Genomic DNA, 24,322 nt, shown 5'->3' on the forward strand with positions numbered 1-24,322 from the left:
GGGCGGCGGGCTCTGCTCTCCGGGTTGACCCATTTCCCATGGGGTAGCCTCGGCCGGGGCCGCGAGACAGCGCCCGCTCAGGGTGCTTGAGGCAGGCGGAGAGGCCGCAGGCGGGTGAGAGAGTCGGCTGTGTCTTTCCAGGAACCTCCCCTCTATCCCCTAGCCATGCGGGAGCGCGAGGGACAGGCTGCGACGTGGCCCCCGAGCCTGCGCCGCGGCCGCGCAGAGGACGCACAAATTGTATTTCAGCGTCGGGTCCTTCCGGGTTAATGAGCTGACACCATGATTAAAGCTGACCATTTGTAATGTGTCTCGACCCCGCCGCCGAGCCCTGAAGAGGTTAATGCGGTGACGGAGGCCGGCACCTGCCCCTCGCCGGCCTCCCGGGCCGTGGCGCACAGCCCCTAGCCTCCACCCCCTCGCCCGCCCCTGCTCGGCTGCGCCGCCGACTCCTAATCAATTAGCCCATTAACGAGCCCTTCGAGGAGTTAAGTAGCGAGAGGTTCTGCCACGGGTAGGGCTGCAGTCGGTAACTCACCGCGGCTAATGATATTATAAGCGCTTTACTCAATAACCCCGCGCGGCGCGGGCGAGGAGGGAACTGCACCGTCATGGTGCAGCGTCTGAACATTTGTGGGGACTGATTCCAGAGTCTCCTATCACCTTGGTTGCTTTGGGGGGAATATCCTAGGAGCAGGGGGCTCTTAAGAGCTCTTGGTCCAGCAGTGCCGAGGCCGCAGCCCTGGGGGGTGGGGTGGCGTTGCCTGAGCGCCTTGGGGCCTTACCTCACCTTGGTTTCCTCCATGCTTGGGTAGACAGCTGTGCCCCGTACCGTTTTGTCGGCACCAGGCTGCTTCTAGATCCAGTAACAGCCGATCTGGGAATTAAAGGGGCGAGAGCCAAGGGCTTAGAGGCAGAGGCAAGAAGGGAACGAACCACGGTTTATTGAACACTTACCCACGCCTTGGAGTTGGCCACTTGGACCTAAACTAACTTTTTCAAGGTAGGCGTTGCTTCCTCTAATTTTAGGAAAGGAGGAAACCGATGCTCAGAAAGTTTTAGTATCATGTCCAAGGTCACCCAGGTGAGATTTGAATCGATTTTGCCTAATTCTAAAACCATAACCTGTTCTCACGTCCTTCTCTTCTTCCCAGCATCAAACCGCTTCTATTTCTGCAGTAATTCCATGGCCTGCAGTATTTGCCAAAAACCTAAAATCACTTGTGAAACAGAGGGTGGGTGATGGGCTATTCTGCAAAAGTTTACAGAGTACCTACTATGAGCTCCTAGTGCTTCTGGGCTTTCGGTGCCTTTTCCATTCCTATCTAATGCCATCCTTAAAGCAGGAGAAAGGGGAAGATGTTAATGAGAAGTTCATTTCACCTGTGAGGACGGTGCGCCTCTAACTGGAGCTGGACTTCTCCTAGTTCACGCAATCTCTAAGTGGTGGTGCTGGGACTTGAACCAGGACTCTTGCAACAAGATCTAGGTCTCTCCTCCCCACCCTTAAGGATCATGCAGGCCCGCTGGGCCTGTGACAGGGGTGAGATCTGTAGGCAGGGATGGGCAGAAGTTGTCTGCTCCCGGGCCTCACAGTTAAGCTCCAAGGAAGGGCATCAGTTCGGAGGAGCATGCTCCTAAACCCCCTCCCTCCCCTGCCGGACGCAGCGGTCTGCAGGGTGCTAGTTCTGCACGCGAACCCCGGGGAGAAGGGGTACGAAGCTAGGAGACGGTCCTGGAGCAGCCTGTTCGAGCTCCTTCGACGGTGCGAGGCACATCGCCTGAGGGAGGCGTCGGGGCTACGGCAGCTCGGAGCCCCGCGCTGCTCCTGCCCCTCGAGGGGACCGGAGTCCGAGAGGTGGGAGTCGCTACAGAGGCTAGGAACGTGGGCTGGAATCTATGCTGCTTTCGGCCCGGCTGTCCCTGGTTGGACACGGCAGATGCCCGCCGGGTTCTCAGCGCGCTCCGGGAAGCACAGTGGCTGCGGGCCGGGCCTGGGCTTTTTTGAAAATTTCCGGGGCCACTCGGCGGCGCTGCGATTGGCCGCGTCCCGGAAACCTCTATGCAAATGAGGCCGCTCCACCTCCGCGCCGGCGGAGACCCCGCGAGCTGGCGGGCAAGGAAGGGGCATTCGCGGCGGGGCTGGGCGGGCGCACCCAGAGCCGGGCAGACAGGGATCCCCGCGCAGCCATCCCGTGCCCGCCTGTCCCCGCGCAAAGGGGACGCCTCACCACCTTCGCCGCCTCCTCCCCCCGGCTCCCCTCCCCGCCCCTCCCCCCGCCTGCCTGCCTGCACCACCTTCCACCCAGATCGTCTCTAAAGGGAGTTCTTGGTTTCCTCCGATTTCTTATGAACCCAGGATGGGCAGCAAGGAAGATGCAGGCAAGGGGTGTCCGGCGGCCGGCGGCGTCTCCAGCTTCACCATTCAGTCCATCCTGGGCGGGGGCCCCTCGGAGGTGCCACGGGAGCCCGCCGGCTGGCCGGCCAGGAAGCGCAGCCTGTCCGTGTCCTCGGAGGAGGAGGAGCCGGACGACGGCTGGAAGGCACCTGCCTGCTTCTGCCCAGACCCTCACGGCCCCAAGGAGCCGGGCCCCAAGCATCATCCCCCCATCCCCTTTCCTTGCCTGGGTAAGGATCGCACGCCGCCGGGTCGGCCTCGAGCAAGCTCTAGGGGAGGGAAGCTGTGCCGGGGTCCAGGCCCCCTCTGGCCAGAGCCCCGGCCGCCCGGGGTCCAGGGAGGAGGGGAGGGGACACGCGCGCGTTGTTGTCTCCTCCTCCCGGAGGGGGCTCGGGAGGTGACGGGAACGGTCTTGGAGAAGGTTGGGTTGTAAGGAGAATATACCACAGCGGGCTGGTACAGGGCGGGCCGCACTCAACGGCTCTGTCCTCAATACCCTTTTGTACATCGGCCGGATACTTTCCGAACAAGAGGTCTAGATGTCGGGTCCCAGCGGTCCATCTGTCTCTATCGCAATCTCTTCCAGCTTCTTTTTCCTCCTCTCTCTCCCTCTCCCCGCCCCCCTCGGCCTGATTACCACTCCAAGATGATTGACAATGGTGCCTTTCAGAGATGGTTCCTCTTTACAACACTGACGAAGGGGAGCCCCGCGTTAGTCCTTAGCGTGATTTCCGAACAAACGGCCTGTGAAATGATGCCACACTATAAAGCTCGGGGAACTCTTCCAGCTCAGTTATTACAAGGCAAAATCACCTTTTAAAATGATGCTAATGTCCCCCCGTCCAGACTTGCTCCCCATTGCCACATGTCCTTTCACCGAAGCTGGGGGCACAGAGACCCCATACTCTCTAAGTAGCTGGGTTCCGTTGCTTTTTCAAGGCTAGGGTGCTGGGATTTGGGTTCCAGCGAGAGGGAGAAGAGGAAGGGGTTGGGGCCAAGGCTGCAGCCTCCAGCCATTTCCCCCTCTGGTCTCGGCCAGGACTGGGGGTTTCGGAGGCTCCCCAACTCTATGCCTTCCTGTCTGTTCTCCCTCCGCAGGTACCCCCAAGGGCAGCGGAGGCGCGGGGCCGGCGAGCTCGGAGCGCACGCCTTTCCTCTCTCCTTCGCACCCGGACTTTAAGGAGGAGAAAGAGAGGCTCCTGCCCGCGGGCTCGCCGTCGCCGGGGCCCGAGCGGCCGCGGGACGGCGGCGCCGAGCGGCAGGCGGGCGCCGCCAAGAAGAAGACGCGCACGGTCTTCTCGCGCAGCCAGGTGTACCAGCTCGAGTCCACCTTCGACATGAAGCGCTACCTGAGCAGCTCGGAGCGCGCCTGCCTCGCCTCCAGCCTGCAGCTCACCGAGACCCAGGTCAAGACTTGGTTCCAGAACCGCCGCAACAAGTGGAAGCGGCAGCTCTCGGCCGAGCTGGAGGCGGCCAACATGGCGCACGCCTCGGCGCAGACTCTGGTGGGAATGCCGCTGGTGTTCCGGGACAGCTCGCTGCTGCGCGTGCCGGTGCCGCGCTCGCTCGCCTTCCCCGCGCCGCTCTACTACCCCGGCAGCAACCTCTCGGCCTTACCTCTCTACAACCTCTACAACAAGCTCGACTACTGAGCGGCCGCCGGCCCGCGCCGCGCTCTCCGGGCCGCCTCCAGCTGCCCCCTCCCGGGGCTCCGGAGCGGGGGCGGTGTGCTGCCAGCAATATTAAGAAATACACCATGTGTATTCATTATCTCTTATTTATGGCCTCTGCCCTATTTTTGGTTTTGATTGTTTCGGGTACTTATCGGCAGTTCTCTAGCCAGATCGCCTGCTTTCTACCCCAAACAAACCAATACGCTTTGAAAACCATTTTGGAGGGGATGTTCTCGGTGGTGGTGGGAAAGGGAGTTTCGGCCACATCTACTTTGATTGGTGGGGAAAAAAAACCCCAGAAAACACCAACAAAACCAGGTACCCTCCTCTCCCCATATATACACCTGTATGTATGTCCATGCACACACAGCCGGCCAAGCCAGGGAGGGCTTCGGACAATGATCTCAGCGCCTCTTTTCGTTTTCCTCGTCCCGAGGACGGGAAGGAGGTGATTTCAGATCTGTAAATATTTTTAAAGAGGAAAAAATAAAACATTTTAAGCATCGTTGCTAACTTTGGTGAGATTGATTGCCCAGCGTGCTAACGCGCGGCTTTTCTCGATTCTCGGTGGAGGCGTGCGGCGGTAAGGGTCTTGCTCGCCACACGTGAAGGGTGGGGCTGGAGTCAGGGGTCAAAGGTGGGGACCTTGGCGCCGCCGAGGCGGCACGTGGGCTAAAGCGGCACCCTCTTCCACTCCCTAGTGCCCATAGACCTGGCGCAGGCTGAGGCGCACCTGGGCCGGAATCCCGCTCCGGAGCCCGCGCCGAGAGGGACAAAGGCGGGGAGCCTCAGTGCTGAAGCGCTGCCTTCTCTGAACGAGCATCTTCCCAGCACTGGGAGCGCCTCGGGCTTAGCCGCAGCAGGGCGCCGTGCGACGTGGCCCAGCCTATGCCACGCACCTCCTTCCAAGAGCGAAGGTCAGGCGGGGTGGCGCTGCCCGAACCAGGTGCAGAGCCCACTTTGCTCGTCCCCCAGCCTGGCGCGACAGGCTTGCAGCCGCGCACAGTTCCCGAGCGGGTGGCACACTTGTGCGTCCGCGCCGCGCGGGATCTGGGCGCGGAGAGGCGGCACTTCGGCTGAGGAGGGATCTGAAGCTGGACACTAGGCAAAGAAAGCGCTGGCGGACAAGGCGCTTCCGCGCACTTTTTAAAAAAAAATTGTTTTTGTTGTTGTTGTTGTTTATAGTTTGCGTTGTGTGGGGCTGAATGGCAGGGTCAAGGGCAAGCACGTGGCCAGTCGCGCTGAACCGAACCGCGGCGCGGGGCCTGCATGCCCAGCGGCTTCTGCGCGATAACACCTGCCGCCGCGCGCGGGCCGGGAGGGCGCGGCACCCGGAGAATAACAGTGGGAGTGTCATGCAAATCGCAGAGTTTTGCAACGTTTGCTCGCAGTCGCCGGTTCCGTGTAAAACATCGGAAAAGATGGCTGGAACTTAGAAGAGGACGATGGTTCCGTGTCACGTGGGGAGAACTCCCCAGTCCTCCCGCCTCCGGTCCCCAGGTCCCCTTAGCCGCCAAGGGTGCTGGGAGTGTGCAGTGAGGAGGTCGGACCTCATCCTCTAGAAGGAAAACATTTGCGTGATGGACTTGTCTCAGCCGAGAGGCATCGAAATTATCAGCATTTTATGAAATGTAGAAGCTATCTGTAAACCGTCTATGTGACCCGCGGTATTGTCTGAAGTGCTTGGTCTCTTTTCCATTCTTCTCATATAAGATTTCATGAAAATTACAATCTCTTTCAAGATGACGTCAGAGGGATGTTATCCAAGAACATATCTGCAGATGCTCAGTTAGTTCTAGTCCACTTACTTCATTCCATCTGAGTTCAATTCAGTAAATATTTACTGAGCCCTAAAACTTGCTGAGAACTATGCTAAATATTGTATAGACAGAGAGAGAAAACAAAAGTGACACTGGATCCATTTTCTTCGATTTATTTGGTACATATATTTTATTCCAAAGAATTTTTTCTTTCCAGATGACCCACTTTAAATTCTTCTTGTCCTTTAAAGTTGTTATTTGAATATTCCATGTTGAAACAACCAATTTGCTCAAGGACCTACTCGTACAGGAATATTCCATCCATCTCATTATTGTCTGCATTTCAATAGATTATGCTTTTGTCAAGAGGTGATGGTTTTAACAGTATTGGGTCACTATATCCTCCTTACGGTTACTTCTCTTATAGGAAGTGGTTTTCTCTAGCCACTCTAGGCTCTTAATGGCAGAGTGATTTTGCCTTTAAGATTTCAGGGTTGACCTTTTTCTGGTTTATCATATAGTGGATATTTCAATCCTTTTACTAATTCAGAAATTAGCAAAGGTAATCCAACAGTGTAATTAGTTTCTAGGAATTCCCCGCTCCTACAGGTAACTGAGTGTCAACACACACACACACACACACACACACACACACGACTTTGCATTTGGATTTAAAATGTTCAAGATTCCATTGTGGCCAGATCTCCTATCTCAAGACTATCAATTCATTTGAATAATCAGCAAAATCATCAGCCTCCTTTTCAGGCTGTAAACTGGATTTAAAAGATTGACGTTTCTTAAAACTCGAATAGAGTCCAGCTGCAACTGCATGTCCAGAGGGACCTGAATCATACACACACTGTATAATGAAATACACTTAGATTTTATTAGCAGATAATTCATGCTCAGAATCTTGAAACTCTAATAGAATTAAATAAACAACTGGGAGAGGGAACCAAATAGAATTATTTGGAGATAAAATTATTTAGCCAAAGTTAGAATGGAGGCAAGGCACTGCATTTTAAAATTCTTTACCTCACCATTAACTTGTTGAAAGAGAAAATATAGAGAACCAAGTATGAGGATTGGCAATGAGGGAGGGCAAGAACCTGTTCTTTTAGCAGTAGTATCAACACAGTGGGCAGAAGGGTGGTTACTGTGTGTGTGTTTATTGCTTCAAGAATCCTAAAAAGAAGTGCACCTGAGTAGGGTCTGTGAATGGGTAAAGACCAACAACACTTTTCCTCTATTAATATACCTTAAAAGGTAAACACTTTAACTCCAACAATTTCCTGCCACTTCATACAAAATCATATAATAAGACTTTTTTTTTCACAAAAAGCAGTGAAAAAGAGGTTACAGTATGGATTAAATTGAAAATTGTCCATGAGTTTTTGATATTCAAGAGTAACTGAATCACAGCATTCTAGTTATAAATTAAGAATTACTTTTCTGTCATGGAGATCAAGTAAGTTCTAGAAGCAACTTCTCGATTCTCCTATTTCTGGAGGAGTCTAGAAACAGATAATGGAAGCAAACTGAGCCTGCAACTCTAGGGAGTTTTTAGGTGGGGAGGTGAATGGGGAGAACTTGTAGCTGTCATTTTAGGACCCTGCTTAAGCATACAGAAGCTTTTGAGCTTTAACGCACTGCAGAGTAATTGTTTTCCAGTCTGTCCACCCCTCTGTACAGGGAGTTCCCCCTGAGAGCAAGGACTGTCTGATTAATGCATCTTCCCAGAGGCTCTCACCAGGCCTGGTATTCAGTGGGTACTCAATAAATGTTTGCAGAAAGATGGAATGGAGGGCTACAGCATAGTATAAATAAGAATGAGTTTTTATGATATCAGTAGATCTTAAGACAATGGAAAATGTGAGACTATGGATCAGGGATGGAAACGCCAGGAAAATGAGAATAAATCTGGGCAAAGTAATGCAATTGATTAGAACAAATATTTCCACTCCAATTATTGGTTAACTTCAGGGGCGTATGTATTCTCCCAGTGAAAGGGAGAATAATTTAGCTCTATAGAAGTATTGACCGAAATGGGGTTCTTGAATCTGAGAGACTGAGTTGGGGAGTGCGCCACCGGTCCAATTGGAAAGAGCATCTGGTTCCAGCCTACTATTCAAGACCGGCTGGGCGTCGGCCCCAGGGAAACTACATTTCCCAGCGTGCTGCACAGAGGCGGGAGAAAGTGTGGGCTCAGCCTTGGCGCGATGCACTTCGGGAATTGAAGTTTCCACTCGTCCCTCAAGAGGACCGGAGCCGCAGCTGTGTAGTAAAGGGAGACCACGTGATCGGAAAATCCGCGGTTTGCCTTTGAGCCGGAACAAGATGGCTGGGTTCACCGTCGCTGGGCCTCCGAGCGGACCAATTGGCTGCCTCGAGCGAGACGTTGGCGTTTGAAATTAGCCAATGGCAGTCATACGCTGGAGCTTCCTCTCCGCCTCTTTCGCCCAGCCCGCGAGTGCTCGGAGGGAAGCGAGGAGGTGGTGGCGGCGGTCGGCGGCGGCCAAGTTGCTTCTGAGGGGAACCCAAGGTAGCAGGGGCGAGGCGACGGGGCGCTGGGGCGGACTCTTTGCGCACTTCCTAGGTCCGGAGCCGGTAGAGCCATCCGCGGGGAACCCGTTTCGTTTCTCTTTCTTTCCTTTATTTTAGGAGCGTCCGAGGCGGTAGGCCCGGCGGAGGGGCTGGGGTGCGGGAGACCGCAGCGGGCTGTGCTGGGGGCTGGAGTTAGGGGTGCCCCGGCGCAAGCCAGGCAGGTTGGGGCGCCTAGAAGGGGCGGCGGGGGATGGGGGGGGGTGAGTCCAGACTGCGGTGGGCGCGAAGGCTGTGCGCAGGCGCAGACTGCTGAATCGCCGACGTTCTGTAGGTCCCTCCCCCACAAGAAAGTCCCCCCTCCCGTAAGGCACCCTCTCACGGTGAAGCCCCTCTGAATGCTCGGCTTGTAGTCAGCCCAACACCCCATCCCGGACTCTTGGGGACTGGTCCCTTGTTCCGTAGATGACCGGTTCTAACGAGTTCAAACTGAACCAGCCACCCGAGGACGGCATCTCCTCGGTGAAGTTCAGCCCCAACACCTCCCAGTTCCTGCTGGTCTCCTCCTGGGACACGTCGGTGCGCCTCTACGATGTGCCGGCCAACTCCATGCGGCTCAAGTACCAGCACACCGGCGCCGTCCTGGACTGCGCTTTCTACGTAGGTGTCCTCAGTTCTTGCACTTGACCTCTTTTAGGATACCTGTGTTGATAGTGTCCTTCTAACAGTATCGGGTAGAGAAAGCTTATGTCGGTAGTTATTTGGATAGCTCTTAAGATTTAACTGCACGCTTGTTTTGAGCCAAATACAGTTTTTTGGGGGGTTGGTGTTATGCAGATGTCGTAAATGGTCTCCTCTTTCAAAAAGAGTAAACGCGCAAACTTTGTGGATATATGACATTTGTATTGCAAATTCACAACAAGACGGTAAAATTTGGTTGCCTTATCAAAAGGATGGTTTTTTGTTTACTAGGAAATAGGAATGCCTATGTGCTCTCAGCCAATGTGGTGAACAGTCTTTTCCTTAATTTGCTGATGTAATTTTGGTGACCACTTACTTGCTATATTTTGTGTGTGTGTGCACGCGCGCCCAGCGTACATCATCCTCAGCATAAAGTGAACAGTTGGCTTTAGAAAGAGCAATTTTGAACTCTTGAATGACTTGAAACTTTTATTTTGTAGGATCCAACACATGCTTGGAGTGGGGGATTAGACCATCAATTGAAAATGCATGATTTGAACACTGATCAAGGTAATGTGGCCACATTTTTACCAGTTTATTGTTTTCTTAGCTAGGGTACTAAAGTGTAAATGTTTATTTAGGAAGAGTGGTTTCTGAATTGCTTAGTTCCCAAGTTGTTCACAAGTAAAAGTGGCTTAAATTTTGGACTTTTTTGTTTAAATGATAACCATTAAATTACTGATTACAAAATGTTACGTGTGTACTTTCTCAGTAAATGCAGTTCCATTAAGATCACCGCTCTTAAGTGTTTATATGAAGTTATCCTTGAGTATTTGACTTTTACCTGTCCTCAGAAGTGAACTGGATCCCATAGTAGTCTACTGCTCATTAAGATTTTCCAGGACAGTGCTGATGTTTGAGTGTTCTCTTTTCAGAAGCTTATTTAGTTCAGACTGAAGGATGATAGGTTTTTAAAAATCTGATATAATAGCCAGTTGTGTCCAGCTACCGTATTCTGCTTGTGTGATGATTTAGCATAGAATATGGTTCAGTTACATTTATTGAATGAATAATAAGATGACACATTTTTTTTTTAGTAAATTTCTTAGAGGAGGATAGGAAATGACTTAACCAATTTTTTTTGGTGAACTTTGGAGCAGAGCAGAAATGGGATGGAACTCAAATGCACAGAGCTCTTGGAGCATTAAAAAAATTTTTTTTTGTATATGCATACATTAGGTATAGATGTACTTGAAACAGGTAGCAAGGCACAGATGTGAGTGGCAGAGGATGAGCTGGACAATGGGAGGATGGAAAGAAGATGAGCACAGTATTTTGTCAAAAAAACCTTAGAAGAGGCTATTTCATGAAAGTCACTTTGTCATGTAACTTGGAACTGCAGAACTATTTGGTTTTGTTAGCTTATTCTATATAGTAAGTTAGCTTGCAGGTTTGGGGCCTATTTGTTGGAAAACTTAGGGAAAAAACCATTGAAATACAAAGGTTTTTGATACGGAGACCAGAGTTAAGGGAATTAGCTGTTTATTCTCAGGAGGTCATTGCTGAACTTCTTGAGGTCCTTTTTTTTTTTCTTGTTTAAATGATACATTTTTAAAATAGGTAGTTTTCCTGTTTGAGGATCGGGACCACATATTGTTCTTTGTCGTATCCTTAGCATGTGGCATAGATTTTGGCACATACTAGACATTTAGTAGATGTTTGTTGAATAATGGATGAGATGGTGTGAAGAGTTGAAATTGAAAGGAAAGAAAATTGTCTATTGGAAATTTGACCCACCATGAAAACCAAGTGGACTAATCAAAAGACTCTCTGCTTTCTTTATCCCCCAGCTTTCAGATACCCTGTTACTATGTAAATAAGTTTCTTATAAACATTGGCTTTAATGCAATAAGTTTTATCCAGATCCAGGAGACCAGAGTTCTCTACCCTTCTTTCATTCAGCAGGTATTTGAGTACCTACCATATATCAGAACCTGCAGTAGATAAAGTCAGAACTATAGAGTTCAACAAGGTTTCTGATTTTAAGGAATCATGAATCAAGTGAGGAAAAAACCCCAGATATGCCGCCAATTTAATGTAATGTGAAACTCAAGTCAGCCTTTGGTATGTACCATGTTAGTGAATCAAACTATGCATTGTAAGGTGAACAGAGAGGAATGGATGACTCTTTGTAGTCATGGAGAAATTTTTCTGTATGCAGACATTTTCATTGAGTTGGTGGAAGCAGATTCATTACAGTTTAATGAATGTTTCCTTCTATTGTTCACTTGAGGAATCTGTTTAGTGGAGGTAATAAAGCTGGGTGATTTTTTTTTTTTTCTTTTTCCCCCTGTAGAAAATCTCGTTGGTACCCATGATGCCCCTATCAGATGTGTTGAATACTGTCCAGAAGTGAATGTGATGGTGACAGGGAGTTGGGATCAGACAGTTAAATTGTGGGATCCCAGAACGCCTTGTAATGCAGGGACCTTCTCTCAGCCTGAAAAGGTAGGCTCTTTACATTAATTCATAATAGGAATTATAATCTTTGGGGTGATTTGATTTGATGAACGTTTGATGAATATGGTGTTGAATTTGAAAGTTAATTAAGAGTTGATGGGGGTGCCTGGCTGGCTCAGTCAATAGAGAACACGACTCTTGATTTGGGATTATGAGTTTGAGCCCCACATTGGGTGTAGAAGTTACTTTAAAAAAAAGTTGATTTTTTTGAAGCAAAGGGATTGGATTTTGGGTCAACTTTTTTTTTTTTTTTGTCATTTTTGTACTGGATAGTAGTAGCTTAAATAAACCCACTGCTCTGTATTGTTAATGCTTTAAATCCCAGGACTGAGAAACAACTCAGTGCCTTTTCAGAGAAGTCATTTAGCAAAGACTGTTGGATTGCCTTAAATTGGGTTTGACATGCCCAAACCAGGAAGTGGGACAGAGCATCACTCATTTTCACTTATGACCTGAGGTATCATTTGAGTGGACTGTTAAGAGGGTGGAATGGGTTATCACTTGAAGTTAGTGAGAAAGGTGTCCTATGTTCCCTGGGTTTTGCCATTTATTTATTTATTTTTAACGTTGACAGGTGTCATTTGAAGGCTCTCCTGAAGAAAGCTTTTTAAAACCGAAACTTTGTGTATTATTCTAACCTTTTGAACTGTACAATGAAAGTGTAATTGAGCATTCTTGCTGTATCCTCATCAGACTTTATCAGGTGGTAGTTAATTTTAAAGATTGATTATTTTAGCGGTTTAAAGGTATCCTTCACTTGAGTCTATTTCCTTAGCGTAAATATACTATTCAGTTCCTGTTAGCCATCATTATATACTGTCGTGCATCCAAAGAGCCATTATTTCTGTCACATCACAGTCGAATCTACTCCTGGCAAGACCTTTGTTCAGAGTAAAATAATTGCATTGTTTCTAGTTTTGATTTATGGTTGTATGTAACATGTTAAGAGCTGTGATAAATTGCTGACAGAATATTGTATAATGGACAGCCACACTGAATCAAGCTGCTTATTGGTTCAGCAAGGTTCATTATGTCACTTTTTTTAATACTTTCTTTGATAAATGTATATACCTAGTCAGTAGCAGGACAGTGGTTTCACATGATTTACGATCAGTGGGGATAGAAAGCCCTATTAGAAGCTTGTATGTCACCTGTATAGTAAAGATTTAAGATAAAATTCCCAGTCTGATTGTACTGTTATACATTGATCTCTTTCTGGATTCTGTGTTATTTAAGTTTGGCGTTTCACATGTCTTAGGTTAATTTCTGTTTTTCTGCAAACGTGTTTTCTGAATAAACTGGTGTAGATCTTGCATTTCTCTTACTTAAATACACTTATGTTAAATCTGCTGTTTTGAATCTTTTTAGTTCCTAATTTTTCCCTTAGTCAAATTAGTTGTTGAATTTTAAGGTCAGAAATCTGAGACTCGTGGGTTGTTGTATTGTTAAACCTAACTTGGTATTTTGGGGTGGTGGTACGTAGTTAACACATTAGTGATTACTAACCCTGTGGTTTAGTTACTGAATGTTAAAGAGATGTCTTACCAGGCCATGGGCTATCTTCATTTTTTAATAGTGATTTTTTTTAATAGTGATTCTTCAGGTTTTAAAATATTAAATCAGATTAAATTAGAGTTGCTTCTTAGTTGAAAGTAATAACCAGAGTACAGTTTTATGCCTGAAGTCTATTATTTAACATGATCAGGAAAATACATTTTGGCACCATTTTCATGAATTTGCTATTTGAATTTGAAAACAAACCAGTTGAAATACTTCCTTGCAGGAAATTCTGTGATTTATTATAAAGGAATTTTTTATGGAAATTTTAAAAATATTGTAAAAAGGGCATTATGTGGGGAAAATAAATGCCTTTAAGGGAGAAAATGCTTTTTAAATTTTCGCTAAAGATGAACTTTCTCTTGAGTGTTTAGTAGGACGTCAGGGCACAAGAATGTGCTTTGTCACATGCCAGACCCCTGTCCTTGTCTTTTAATTTTGAGTACATATGCCACCAAAAGCAGCTAAGCAGCTAATTAATGATGGCTCCTTCATTCTTCTTGGAAAGGCCTATTTATTCACTGTGTGGCAGTTAGATTTTTAGAGTTACAACATGAAATCTTTTTTTAAAGGGTGGTCATAGAAAAATAACTTCGAAGATGATTATTTTATGAAAAGCTAGAAGCCTATTGAGAGGTATCTTGAATTGTTTTTATGCCTTTATTATCTCCTTTTTGAGTAGTTCTTACACTTTTATGTTGTTAGTAAATGAAACAAGGCTGGAGAAATTGCTTAATTGAATTTGCTTTAGTAAACGAGAATTTTCAAAAGTGTTTTTGCAGAATTAATTAGAATGTACATTATATAATGCATGGCTAAGTATTAAGAATATTTTGGGTTGATTATTTTGTTCACATTACTTGGTTTATGTAACTGTAGTATTTAAAATTTAATACCTGTGTTTGAGAACCTGATCAGCTAACTTTTTTATGGTTTCCCAATTAGTGGACTTTTGGTGGACAAAATGGACTGTTTAGGCAAATAGGTGGATTTTAGTAATTTTTGGTCTTTCTTGAAAGGTGTATACCCTCTCAGTGTCTGGAGACCGGCTGATTGTGGGCACCGCAGGCCGCAGAGTGCTGGTGTGGGACTTACGGAACATGGGCTATGTGCAGCAGCGCCGGGAGTCCAGCCTCAAGTACCAGACTCGCTGCATCCGGGCATTTCCAAATAAGCAGGTACTGACCTATTCCTCGCTCCCGCCGCCGTTTGTGAATTTGGAAAGAAGAGGATCTCATTGGTCACTGTCTTTTAAAGCTTTGCTTTTTAAAAGATTTTTTTGAGTAGTGATTTAGAATTTGCTGTAGTTACATTTTCAACGGCCTTGTGTTATAGAGTAGTGTGTTAAGCCAGTTTCAGAGAAAATCTTGATTCTTGATGTTCAGAGAGGTCAAGTAATCTACCAGTGGTTTGAATAGAGGTCTTCTGATTTCCTTGGTCTAGGATCCTTGACGGGTATATGGTAATCAGAGTTTTGCACATATTTCAGTTTACCAAACCAGTGAATTCAAATTTAAATTTGGACATTTAGGATTATGGAATTTGCTGTTCTCTGTAACCCTGATACCGACAGAGTTTCTTAGCTGGTTTGACCAGGAGAACTTGGGATTCTCTTTTTAGAGAAGGCGATAATCCTTATGTAATGATTATCTCTTGAAACATGGGGTGGGTTCCCCTCCCCATCATCACTGCTAACCAAGACTGCCCTGTATTTTTTTTTTTTAAAGATTTTATTTATTTATTCGACAGAGATAGAGACAGCCAGCGAGAGAGGGAACACAAGCAGGGGGAGTGGGAGAGGAAGAAGCAGGCTCATAACGGAGGAGCCTGATGTGGGGCTCGATCCCACAACGCCGGGATCACGCCCTGAGCCGAAGGCAGACGCTTAACCGCTGTGCCACCCAGGCGCCCCAAGACTGCCCTGTTAGTGAGCCTCTTTTCCTCTCAAATCCTTAAAGTTTGAAGGAGAGTTGGTGGTGGGGTCAGCTGCTGTAAGAATTTTACGAGAGGAAAAGTCATTAAAAAAGGCAGATGTCTTTGAAATCTTCTGCTGACCTTTAGTGGTTGAGGAGCTGGATGCAATTATGTCAGTTGTTCTCTTGGCCCCTTATCTCAAAAGGCTGGTACCTCAAATGGTGATCACAGTTCTCTTTCTCAGGAAATTGTAAATATCCACTGAAGATAAGGCATTGCAGTTATGTGACTTTTAAAGATTTGACTATGTGATTATAAGATATCCTTGCATTTATAAATATTATTTTTATGCCTTTATGTCTAAAACTTTGTTAGAATATGTTTCTAGTTGATGGTGGAAGTTTAAGATTTCATTTTTTTTTATCCCTAAGTAGTTTTTCAGGAATAATTCTTTTTCCTATCTTTAGAATTAAAAAAATAAATAAAATATAGGGTTCATATTTATCTTATCCCTGGGTTTCTTTGACATGTTGTCATTTCAGGGAAAAGTGAGAAGAGGTTTGAAACGGTAATCCACTTTGAACATCGTTGAAAATCTGTGCCGTTTGTATGTGAACTCAACTTGCTGTAGTTAAGTGCAAGAGGCAGAATGACTGAGGTAGAAGGCTGGTGTTCCCGTTGATTCGGATTATTGATAAACCCCTTGAAGGACACACAGTTCTTAAGAGTTATTGGAGGTGAAGAGGCAGAGCACAGAAGAATTATATCCAAGTGATGGAACAAATTTGAACCCCTCTGGACAGGACAACAAATAAATGATACTGAAGCACTTTAAAATTCTTGTCTAGATTTGTCAGAATTACTAGATGCAATAACCTTAGTTTTCTTTTTTTAATAGAACAGGTATAAATGTTCTTAAACTCTTGGACCGGTCGTAGCTATGTTTGTATAGTTTAAAACCTGTACCTGGTTAAAACCTGGCTGTAATTATCTTTCATCTCTGAAATAATCCTCTTTAGTGTGGGTTGATTTCAGAATTAGTGCCTTGTTTTTGGAAGCTGGAGTCACCATTTTTGTCCTTCTCTGGTTCTCTCTTGGCAGGGTTATGTATTAAGCTCCATTGAAGGGCGAGTGGCAGTTGAGTACTTGGACCCAAGCCCTGAGGTACAGAAGAAGAAGTATGCCTTCAAGTGTCACAGACTAAAGGAGAACAATATTGAGCAGATTTACCCAGTCAATGCCATTTCCTTTCACAACATCCACAATACATTTGCTACAGGTATGGTATGGCATGTGCACCTACATCACATCATTGAGATAACAATTTTGCTTCATTTTATTTCGGTTAAATTAATTGTAGAGAGAGAAGGGGATGGGGGGGGAGAGAGAATCCTCAGCGGACTGTGCACTGAGCGTGGAGCCCACCATGGGGCTGGATCTCACAACCCCGAGATCATGACCTGAGCCAAAATCAAGAGTCCGACGCCCAACACCTGAGCCACCCAGGTGCCCCGACAGTTTTACTTTAATTGAACACTAGACAATTACACTTAGGCAGAGTTTTAAAAAAATTGTGCTTGCTTTTTCTGATATTTAGGGAGTAAAAATTTTATACAATCGCCTGTGGGGAAAATGTAACTTCTGTAACCCTAAAAATTAACCATTAAGGATAATGGTTTTTTCTGTACCTGCCTTTACGAACTATTTTACCTCTTTTGAAATGACTTGCAGGTGGCTCTGATGGATTTGTAAACATTTGGGATCCATTTAACAAAAAGCGACTGTGCCAGTTCCATCGGTACCCCACCAGCATTGCATCCCTGGCCTTCAGTAATGACGGGACCACGCTTGCAATAGCATCGTCGTATATGTATGAGATGGATGACACGGAACATCCTGAAGATGGTATCTTCATTCGCCAAGTGACAGATGCAGAAACAAAACCCAAGTGAGTATGCTTCACCTGTATTTGAGCCTTTTCTTGCATTCAACCCAGGATTTATTAATTTTTCTAAATTCATGAATAGCATTGTTGATGCCTGCTCGATATTACAGCTGACTGTAGGGTTGGAGTTGATTTTATCTTGTTCTCCCAAGCTTTCAATATCCGTAGGTTGATAGACGTCTGATGGATAAAATTGTGCCTAGTTGTTTGGTAGAGAAGAATGTCAAACTCTCATTCTTCTTGAATAGGCACTATTATTTGAATCTCTGGAGTTATTACTAGCTCATTGCTTCAAAATTAAGTTGAGGAATTCAAGAATAATTTATTTTCTCAAATTCTATTTAAGATATTTAAGAATTTGAACTGCCAAAAATCTTTCCTCTCTACAGAGGTTGTTTCTTTAATATTTACACAGAGTGAATGACCTTCAGGTCTTACTGGAAACCCAGAGTAATATGGCCTTGCCTGGAATAGCAAATTTCCGTAGTTTTGAAATTTTCATAGCTGTCTTTGGCTCTTGGTTGTAACTGTTGACAGAGAGGAACGATTTACATTTTTTTGGTACTAGCAGGGCAAAGCTCTTTACTTAATTACCTGCACCAGGCCTAAGGGAAAACCGATACTTAGGCTCTTGTTAAACCATAAAATACCTACCCCAACGGGTCTTTGTCCCTGTTCTCTGTCCCTCTCTACCCAGGCCTCAATAAATATGGAATAACTGAATGTTTTCAGGATTCTTCTGCTTGTCTGAGTTAGAATGGTTTAGCACCCTTGCTAAATTGGTTGAGTCCCTGAAAGAGGGCAGAGTATTAAATATTCAATATCATGCATACTTTTACAGGTTTGACTTTAGCAAAGACTTAGCATGTGAAGCCTGTTGGATAAAGGGCTGTGTTTGCATTTAATCTCTCACTTTTGTGTTTCTTGTCCTGGCCGGCCATTTTGATCTCATGCTGTTCTTTTTTCTTTTGAACTTGTAGGTCACCATGTACTTGACAAGATTTCATTTACTTAAGTGCCATGTTGATGATAATAAAACAATTCGTACTCCCCAATGGTGGATTTATTACTATTAACAAAGAAACCAGGGAAATATATTAATTTTAATATTATAAGAACCTGAAAATAATGGAAAAGAGGTTTTTATTGATTTTTTTTTTTTTTAAATGAACACTCTTAAGTGCATGAGACGGTTGATGGTTGTTGCATTAAAGGTATTCTGGGCAAACAAAATTGGAGGGCAGTGATTGCACTGTCGAGAATCAGTTTTGACCTTGATACTTTTTGTTTCCACTGTGGAAATACATGTTTGTAAATAAATATAGGTAATAAAAATCCTTTTGCGTTCTTTCTGGACCTTAAATGGTGGAGGAAAAGGCTCTGGAGCCATTTGTTTCTCTTGCTGGTTGTAGTTGCTAATTCGAAAGCTGCTTCAGACTGCCCCATGAGGAGGTTAATCTACAATTAAACAGTATTTCCTCTTGGCCGTCCATTATTTTCCGAAGCAGATGGTTCATCGTTTCCTGGGCTGTTCAACAAAGCAAGGTTAAGGTTAGACTCCTGGGAATCAGCTAGTTTTCAATCTTATTAGGGTGCAGAAGGAAAACTAATAAGAAAACCTCCTAACTTCATTTTGTGACTGTAAACAATTATTTATTAGCAAACAATTGATCCCAGAAGGGCAAATTGTTTGAGTCAGTAATGAGCTGAGAAAAGACAGAGCATATCTGTGTATTTGGAAAAATAATTGTAACGTAATTGCAGTACATTTAGACAGGCATCTATTTGGACCTGTTTCTATCTCTAAATGAATTTTTGGAAACATTAACGAGGTTTACATATTTCTCTGACATTTATATAGTTCTCATGTCCATTTCAGTTGCCCAGCCACTGGTGATTAAGGTTAAAAAGAAAAAAATTATAGTGAGAATGAGATTCACTTTAATGTAATGCCCTGAAGCAGAACACGAACTTAGCTTGGCCTATTCTAGCTAGTTCCAAATAGTATTTCTGTGGTCAAACTTTGGTGTTTTATTTATATTATTTGCAAATTGTATGTCTTTGAATGGGCCTTGGACTTTTACTGAAATTTACCCACGACGTGTTTTTTAAATAATCCTTTTGATACAGAGAAAGGTCTTGCTTTTATTTTGTAAGTGTTTCAGTGAAAACTTAGAGTAAGTCTGAACCCATCTTTTGAAATGTATTTTCTTCATTGCAGGTCCACCTAATCATCTCGTGAAAGTGGTTTCTCTATGGCAAGCTTTGTTTTGCTTCCTACAAATACATACTTACCCCCTAAGGGATGCGTTATAGTCATTGTGGACACCTTATTTAGTATGTGGATTTCTCTGTTTTCTGTCTTACAAAAAACTTGTCTGTGTGCCCTTTCCTGCTGACTTCGTGTAGGATAAGGAGTCTTTGTGTCCTTGTGTGGTAGTCTGAAGAATTGTTTTTACCCCCAGAGAGCCCAGTTGCTGTTCATGAGCAGTTTGAGCTCTTTTTGTAAAATAATCTAAACCTGTTATTTCCATGCTGTCTAATAAATCAGAGATTCAGAACCCTTAAATGTTGGATGTTTTTAAATGTTGGTAATTAATGTAATTTACTTCATAAAAAGGCTTCTGTAAAGCAAAACTCGTTTCATCAAGGGCCTGGTGGGGATGACATTTTACCTTTAAGTCCACACTGCCTCGTTTAATTATGTCTATTCTCATGTACGTTGGGGATTCAGTCCGGGCTAAAGTGATCTGTTGGAGTTCTGCCATTTCCCTCGTGCCCTCTTGCTGGATCAGCAGGGCCCTTGAGCCAACTGTGTAGCTTCACAGGGTGGGCACAGACTGTGTGGCAGCTGACGGGCGCCCTTTGACGTGACTCTCCCAGTGCTGGTGCAGTAGGGCTCATGCGGCTCTCACATCCCTGTGCTGATGCAGTCATTGTACGCACACACATAGAGCCAAATGACAGACCCGTCTGTACTTATCCATCAAACGCTAAATCAAAGTGAAGCCCTTGGGATGGTAAATAATGTAATAGCCAGAGACTAACTGATGGCATTGGTTCTTTCGTGCGATTATGTGCTTTTCAGAGTCATAACCACTTGGTTGAGGACAAAGCATAAATTTAAAACATTGTTTAACTGAAAGGGAATTAATATAGTATTGTAAAAGGTGACTAAAATTAAAGCAACGTTGGGGACCTGTTTTGAGTTCGTGGTGTGGGGGAGCTATTTTTGTACTTCCATCTGGATGTCCTCTGTCTCTTGAAACCAGATGTCTCTCAACCTGAATGTGTCTCCTTGCCTCCCTTGTGGACCTGTTAACCCGCTCTCCTTCAGAGTTTGTCTGTTTAGGGTTGCAGCCACCTTTCCCCCAAATGACCCAGGGGTAATACCTTCGTGTTTTCCTGATTTCCTTTCTCCGTATTCTCTTCACTGTTTTTAAGTGTCTCTTCTGATGATGATTCTTTCTGCTGCTCCTCTCCTGCTGCTACTCACCCCTCTGGGGAGTGCAGCAGCCTCCAGTCTCTGCCCTAAGTTCTGCGTCTTCTGGAACAGTGACTTTAAGACCTTTTAGCTGTGATCCAAGTAGGACAAACATTTGAGCTGCAATTCAGAACACACAGAGGTCAATCTAGTATGTGTAACAGAGACATGTTCATAAAGTATCCCTTGCCCTTTGTACATGTGGCGCATCTGTTTGGTTTCTTTTTCTTTCTCTCTTTTCTCCTTCCTTCCTTCCTCTCTTCCTCCCTCCCTCCCTCCTTTTCTTTCCCCTCCCCTCCCCTCCCCCTCCCCTCCCCTCTCCTCTCTCTTTTCATTTCTTTTTTTCTCTTTTTTCTTTTCTTTCTTCTTTTTTAAATGCTGGTTATGGCCCCCTGAACTGATTTCATAACACATGCCTTGCTACCTCTAATTAGAGAAGGCTGCTCTGTACCACACAAGACTTTAAAAACACTTGCTCTTTTTCTCATGCTGTGCTTGGGATTGTCCAGTGCTCCCCATTGCTCATAGAAGTCCCTGAATCACTTAACGAGAAGGTATGTGTCCAAGGCCTGCAGATCACCAGGAAGCCACTGCTGACTGTCCAGGTGCTCAGAAGAATGGGGGAGGGGCTGAGCACTGGGGACTCTGACAAGTAGATGGATATGTGGGGGCAGCAATACCTGGTTTGAGTTCTGTGTAGAAACTTAAGGGTACATCAGCAGTTCCTCTGTTCTGGGGAAAATCTAAGCCGGATGGACTGAGGCCAGACCTCGCTGTTTGCCTTTGGTATTCAAGCCCTTTATTGTTTTGATTTGTTCGTTGTTAAAGAGGTGTGTTCTGAGTTGTTTTGCTCTGCATGAGTCTCTAAAGTGAAATAGGATGGCATGGTCAAATAAGATGATTTCTTCCCCAGGGGGAGGAGGCGCAATGCACATCATCCTGCCAAGAGCTTGGAGAACTCCAGCAGTAGAGACATGCCCGTTACCTTTGTTAAACTTAGTTCTCCCAAATCTCTTTGCCCCTGAGCCTCACTGCGTTGCCCCATTCCCTTGTCCCCGCACCCTCCACACGCCCCATCCCTAATACTGTTCTTTTTACCATTTCCCTGAGAAAACATTAGGGTTCTGTACTGTGACTGAGTGCCGGCTGTTTGCTTTACTGTTGCTCAGATACATAGGCTGACTACCAGATCTCAGTCTGCTTAGGCTTTTCCCTTTTCTGAATTGCTCTTTCAGTTTTAATTTGAATCCTGCAAGGTCCTGTTTAAGATCCTCTTGGCCATGAAGCCTTCCGACATAACTCCAGCTCACAAGAGCTCAAAACTTGCATGAAGCACCTCCTGTTTATATACCTTTAGCATATACTGCCTGGCATTTTACCATTTTTGTATGTACACACCTTGCTCCCATTTTACATTCCATCAAAAGCAGGGACCACATCTTTTTGTATACTCTGGCACGTGAGCATTGGGTTACTTTGGTATTGCTGGATGGTAGAGGTGATCTCTTTTTCAAAAGCAGTTTTCAATATAATTTTTTTTTTTTTTAAGATTTATTTATTTTAGAGAGACAGAGTGCGAACAGCAGGAGGGGCAGAGGGAGAGAGAATCTCCAGCAGACTCCTCGCTGAGCGCAGAGCCCGATGCGGGGTTCAATCTCACAACCTTGAGATCATGACCTGAGCCGAAATCAAGAGTCGGATGCTCAACCAGCTGAGCCACCCAGGCGCCCCATCAATACAGTTTTGGAATAGTGTCTAGTGTACTGGACATGTAACCGTCAGCTTTGTTAATTCAAAAAGCATTTAGTAACTGTTATGGAATTAATATGTTCATTGTAGAAACATTTAGATAACAGCATGCAAAAAGTGAATTGCACTGTCACACAATCCTACAATAGGAGATAACATTTTGGTTATCCAGAATCCATCCTTCAGAATTTTCTGTGAATAACCGATTTTGTTAACCACATCAAATGAAAATGCCTGGGTGAATGTATTTGGAGATGTTAATCGGGATGGTGTGATGTATGGTATACACCATGTGTCTTTGTGACGTTTACTTTGAGGAGGTATCCTAGGTGTACTTTGAAGGAATGGGTGGCTGGTTATCTAGTGTGTTTGAAGCACAGATGCAAGAGATCTCATGGCGGTGGCTGAGAGGAGCCTGGCCCTGGAGAATTCATGACACAGATTTCCAATTTGCACCCCCCAAGTGTCCTACTGGGCAGGTGCTCCAAATGACTGGTGACAGTTCGTAAGTGAGCTGCTTCTCACATGGCCTCACTCTTTCCGCTGTTTGAGAGTGAGAGGCTGCAGGGGCCCGCAGCTAAGATGCCCCGAGCAGTACTCGGGCTATAGTATATGTAATTTTATAAAATTTGGGTCATAAGGAAGAACCTTGCTTTATACACTTAATGTGTTGGGAAAATTCTCTCATTTGTTTCTTGCCTTATGTTTAATTGCCACCTAGTCTGAGGTTTTGAACAAATATTTAATGACCGTTGTTTGTATGCCAGGCACTGTGCTAGGTGCTGAGCTCCAGTCCCTGCTCTCCCTGGGTTTCCAGTCGGGTAGGGATTGTGGCTGGTAGTGACGAGCATGCAGACAGTTGGAACTGACAAATGCTACGGTGCCATAGTGTGACCAAGTTTTGCTTTTAAGCACTTGGTTGACCTTTGGTCCTCTCATCCACTATCCTATCAGTGAAGGGGGCAGTTAAGTTTCGTGATTTCTCTTAAATCTAAGGTCACGCCCCTGGTGGTTGATGATGCAGATACTATGACAACCTGGGCACCAGAAAAAGCAGTTTGGACAGAAAGCCCCTGTTCAAAAACCTGCTGGTTAATACTTAAAAGAGGAAAGAGTGTAGTAGCAAGATAGCACAGAGTCTTAGAGCCTATCACCTCTATGCCTGTTACTCCTCCCAAATTGCATCTACTAGTTTAGTGGGTCGGGCAGCATGACGAGACAGCTTGACTCTTGAGTCTAGCCTTTGAACCTGACTCTGAATCCTCACTTTCTGATTCATCCATTGTGTCACTGGGCAAGTTAATTTCTGAGCCAGCTTCAGCATCTGTAAATGGAGAAAATACCTAATTCATGGAGTTACAAATGAGTGTGTAGCATGTTTCTGAGGGTGTGCCTGGCACAGTGAGTAGCAAATCCTCGCTCTCCTTGGATAAAAAAATATTCAATCTGTTGCTCTTATTTATTAGTCAGCTGACTTTTATTTTAGGTGTTTTCTTTTTAGTAGATCAAGGTAGTTCTCACGTGTCTGTAGGATTCCTAGTTCTTAAGTTTGCCAATATATATATATGATTTTAAAAAATTGATAAGCTTTTTCAAGCATTCAGAAAAACAGTTACACAAGCCCACCCTCCAGATTTTACAAAGTTAATATTGCCGTCTTTACTTAATTGGTTATTTTTACAATAAAGCTGTGCACATACCTGAGGCCTCATTTGTACCTCTCTCACCCCATTCCCACTTTTCTTCGAGTTGTACCCATTTATGCCTTTAGGCTCATATGGTGTCCGCATATATGTTTTTAAAAGTTACAGAAATGGTATACTGTTTCTATCCTGGAATGAGTCCACCCCTATTTTTCATCAAGCGTTGTTCATAAGATGTAGAAGGAAAAGGACAAAGACAGGATCATTTGTAGGGAAACAGCAAAGCAGCAATGTTATACAGTACAGTGACTGAGTGAGTGCCCCCTTTCTCCTAGGGGTGAGATCAGCCGCTATCTTTCACTTGGGAACAAGCTTACTTAAGCTATTAGGTCTAGTTACTGCAGTTTCCTTAAAAAAAAATGGCACCTGGCTGGCTCCATTGCTTCAGAACTAGCAC

At 45.2% G+C, this 24,322-nt stretch overlaps 2 protein-coding genes across 3 annotated transcripts; both read left to right on the plus strand.

Annotated features, from left to right (window-relative positions):
• The first annotated feature begins 2,360 nt into the window (after window positions 1-2,360).
• On the plus strand, window positions 2,361-4,050 carry HMX2 (H6 family homeobox 2). Its single transcript, XM_002927248.3, has 2 exons — window positions 2,361-2,628; window positions 3,497-4,050. The coding sequence occupies exons 1-2, from the start codon at window positions 2,361-2,363 to the stop codon at window positions 4,048-4,050; spliced, it is 822 nt and encodes a 273-aa protein (XP_002927294.3).
• Window positions 4,051-8,212: 4,162 nt separating this feature from the next.
• On the plus strand, window positions 8,213-19,558 carry BUB3 (BUB3 mitotic checkpoint protein). 2 transcript variants are annotated; one of them, XM_011234796.3, is made up of 8 exons: window positions 8,213-8,373; window positions 8,838-9,032; window positions 9,554-9,623; window positions 11,410-11,561; window positions 14,150-14,308; window positions 16,146-16,323; window positions 16,776-16,992; window positions 17,970-19,558. In XM_011234796.3, the coding sequence occupies exons 2-8, from the start codon at window positions 8,838-8,840 to the stop codon at window positions 17,983-17,985; spliced, it is 987 nt and encodes a 328-aa protein (XP_011233098.1). In that variant the 5' UTR covers window positions 8,213-8,373; the 3' UTR covers window positions 17,986-19,558. The 2 variants fall into 2 exon arrangements, with proteins under 2 accessions (XP_011233098.1, XP_002927295.1); XM_002927249.4 differs by having other exon boundaries at window positions 19,211-19,558.
• The last annotated feature ends 4,764 nt before the right edge of the window (window positions 19,559-24,322 follow it).

The sequence above is a fragment of the Ailuropoda melanoleuca genome, chromosome 6 (assembly GCF_002007445.2).
Source record: "Ailuropoda melanoleuca isolate Jingjing chromosome 6, ASM200744v2, whole genome shotgun sequence".
Lineage (NCBI taxonomy): Eukaryota > Metazoa > Chordata > Mammalia > Carnivora > Ursidae > Ailuropoda > Ailuropoda melanoleuca.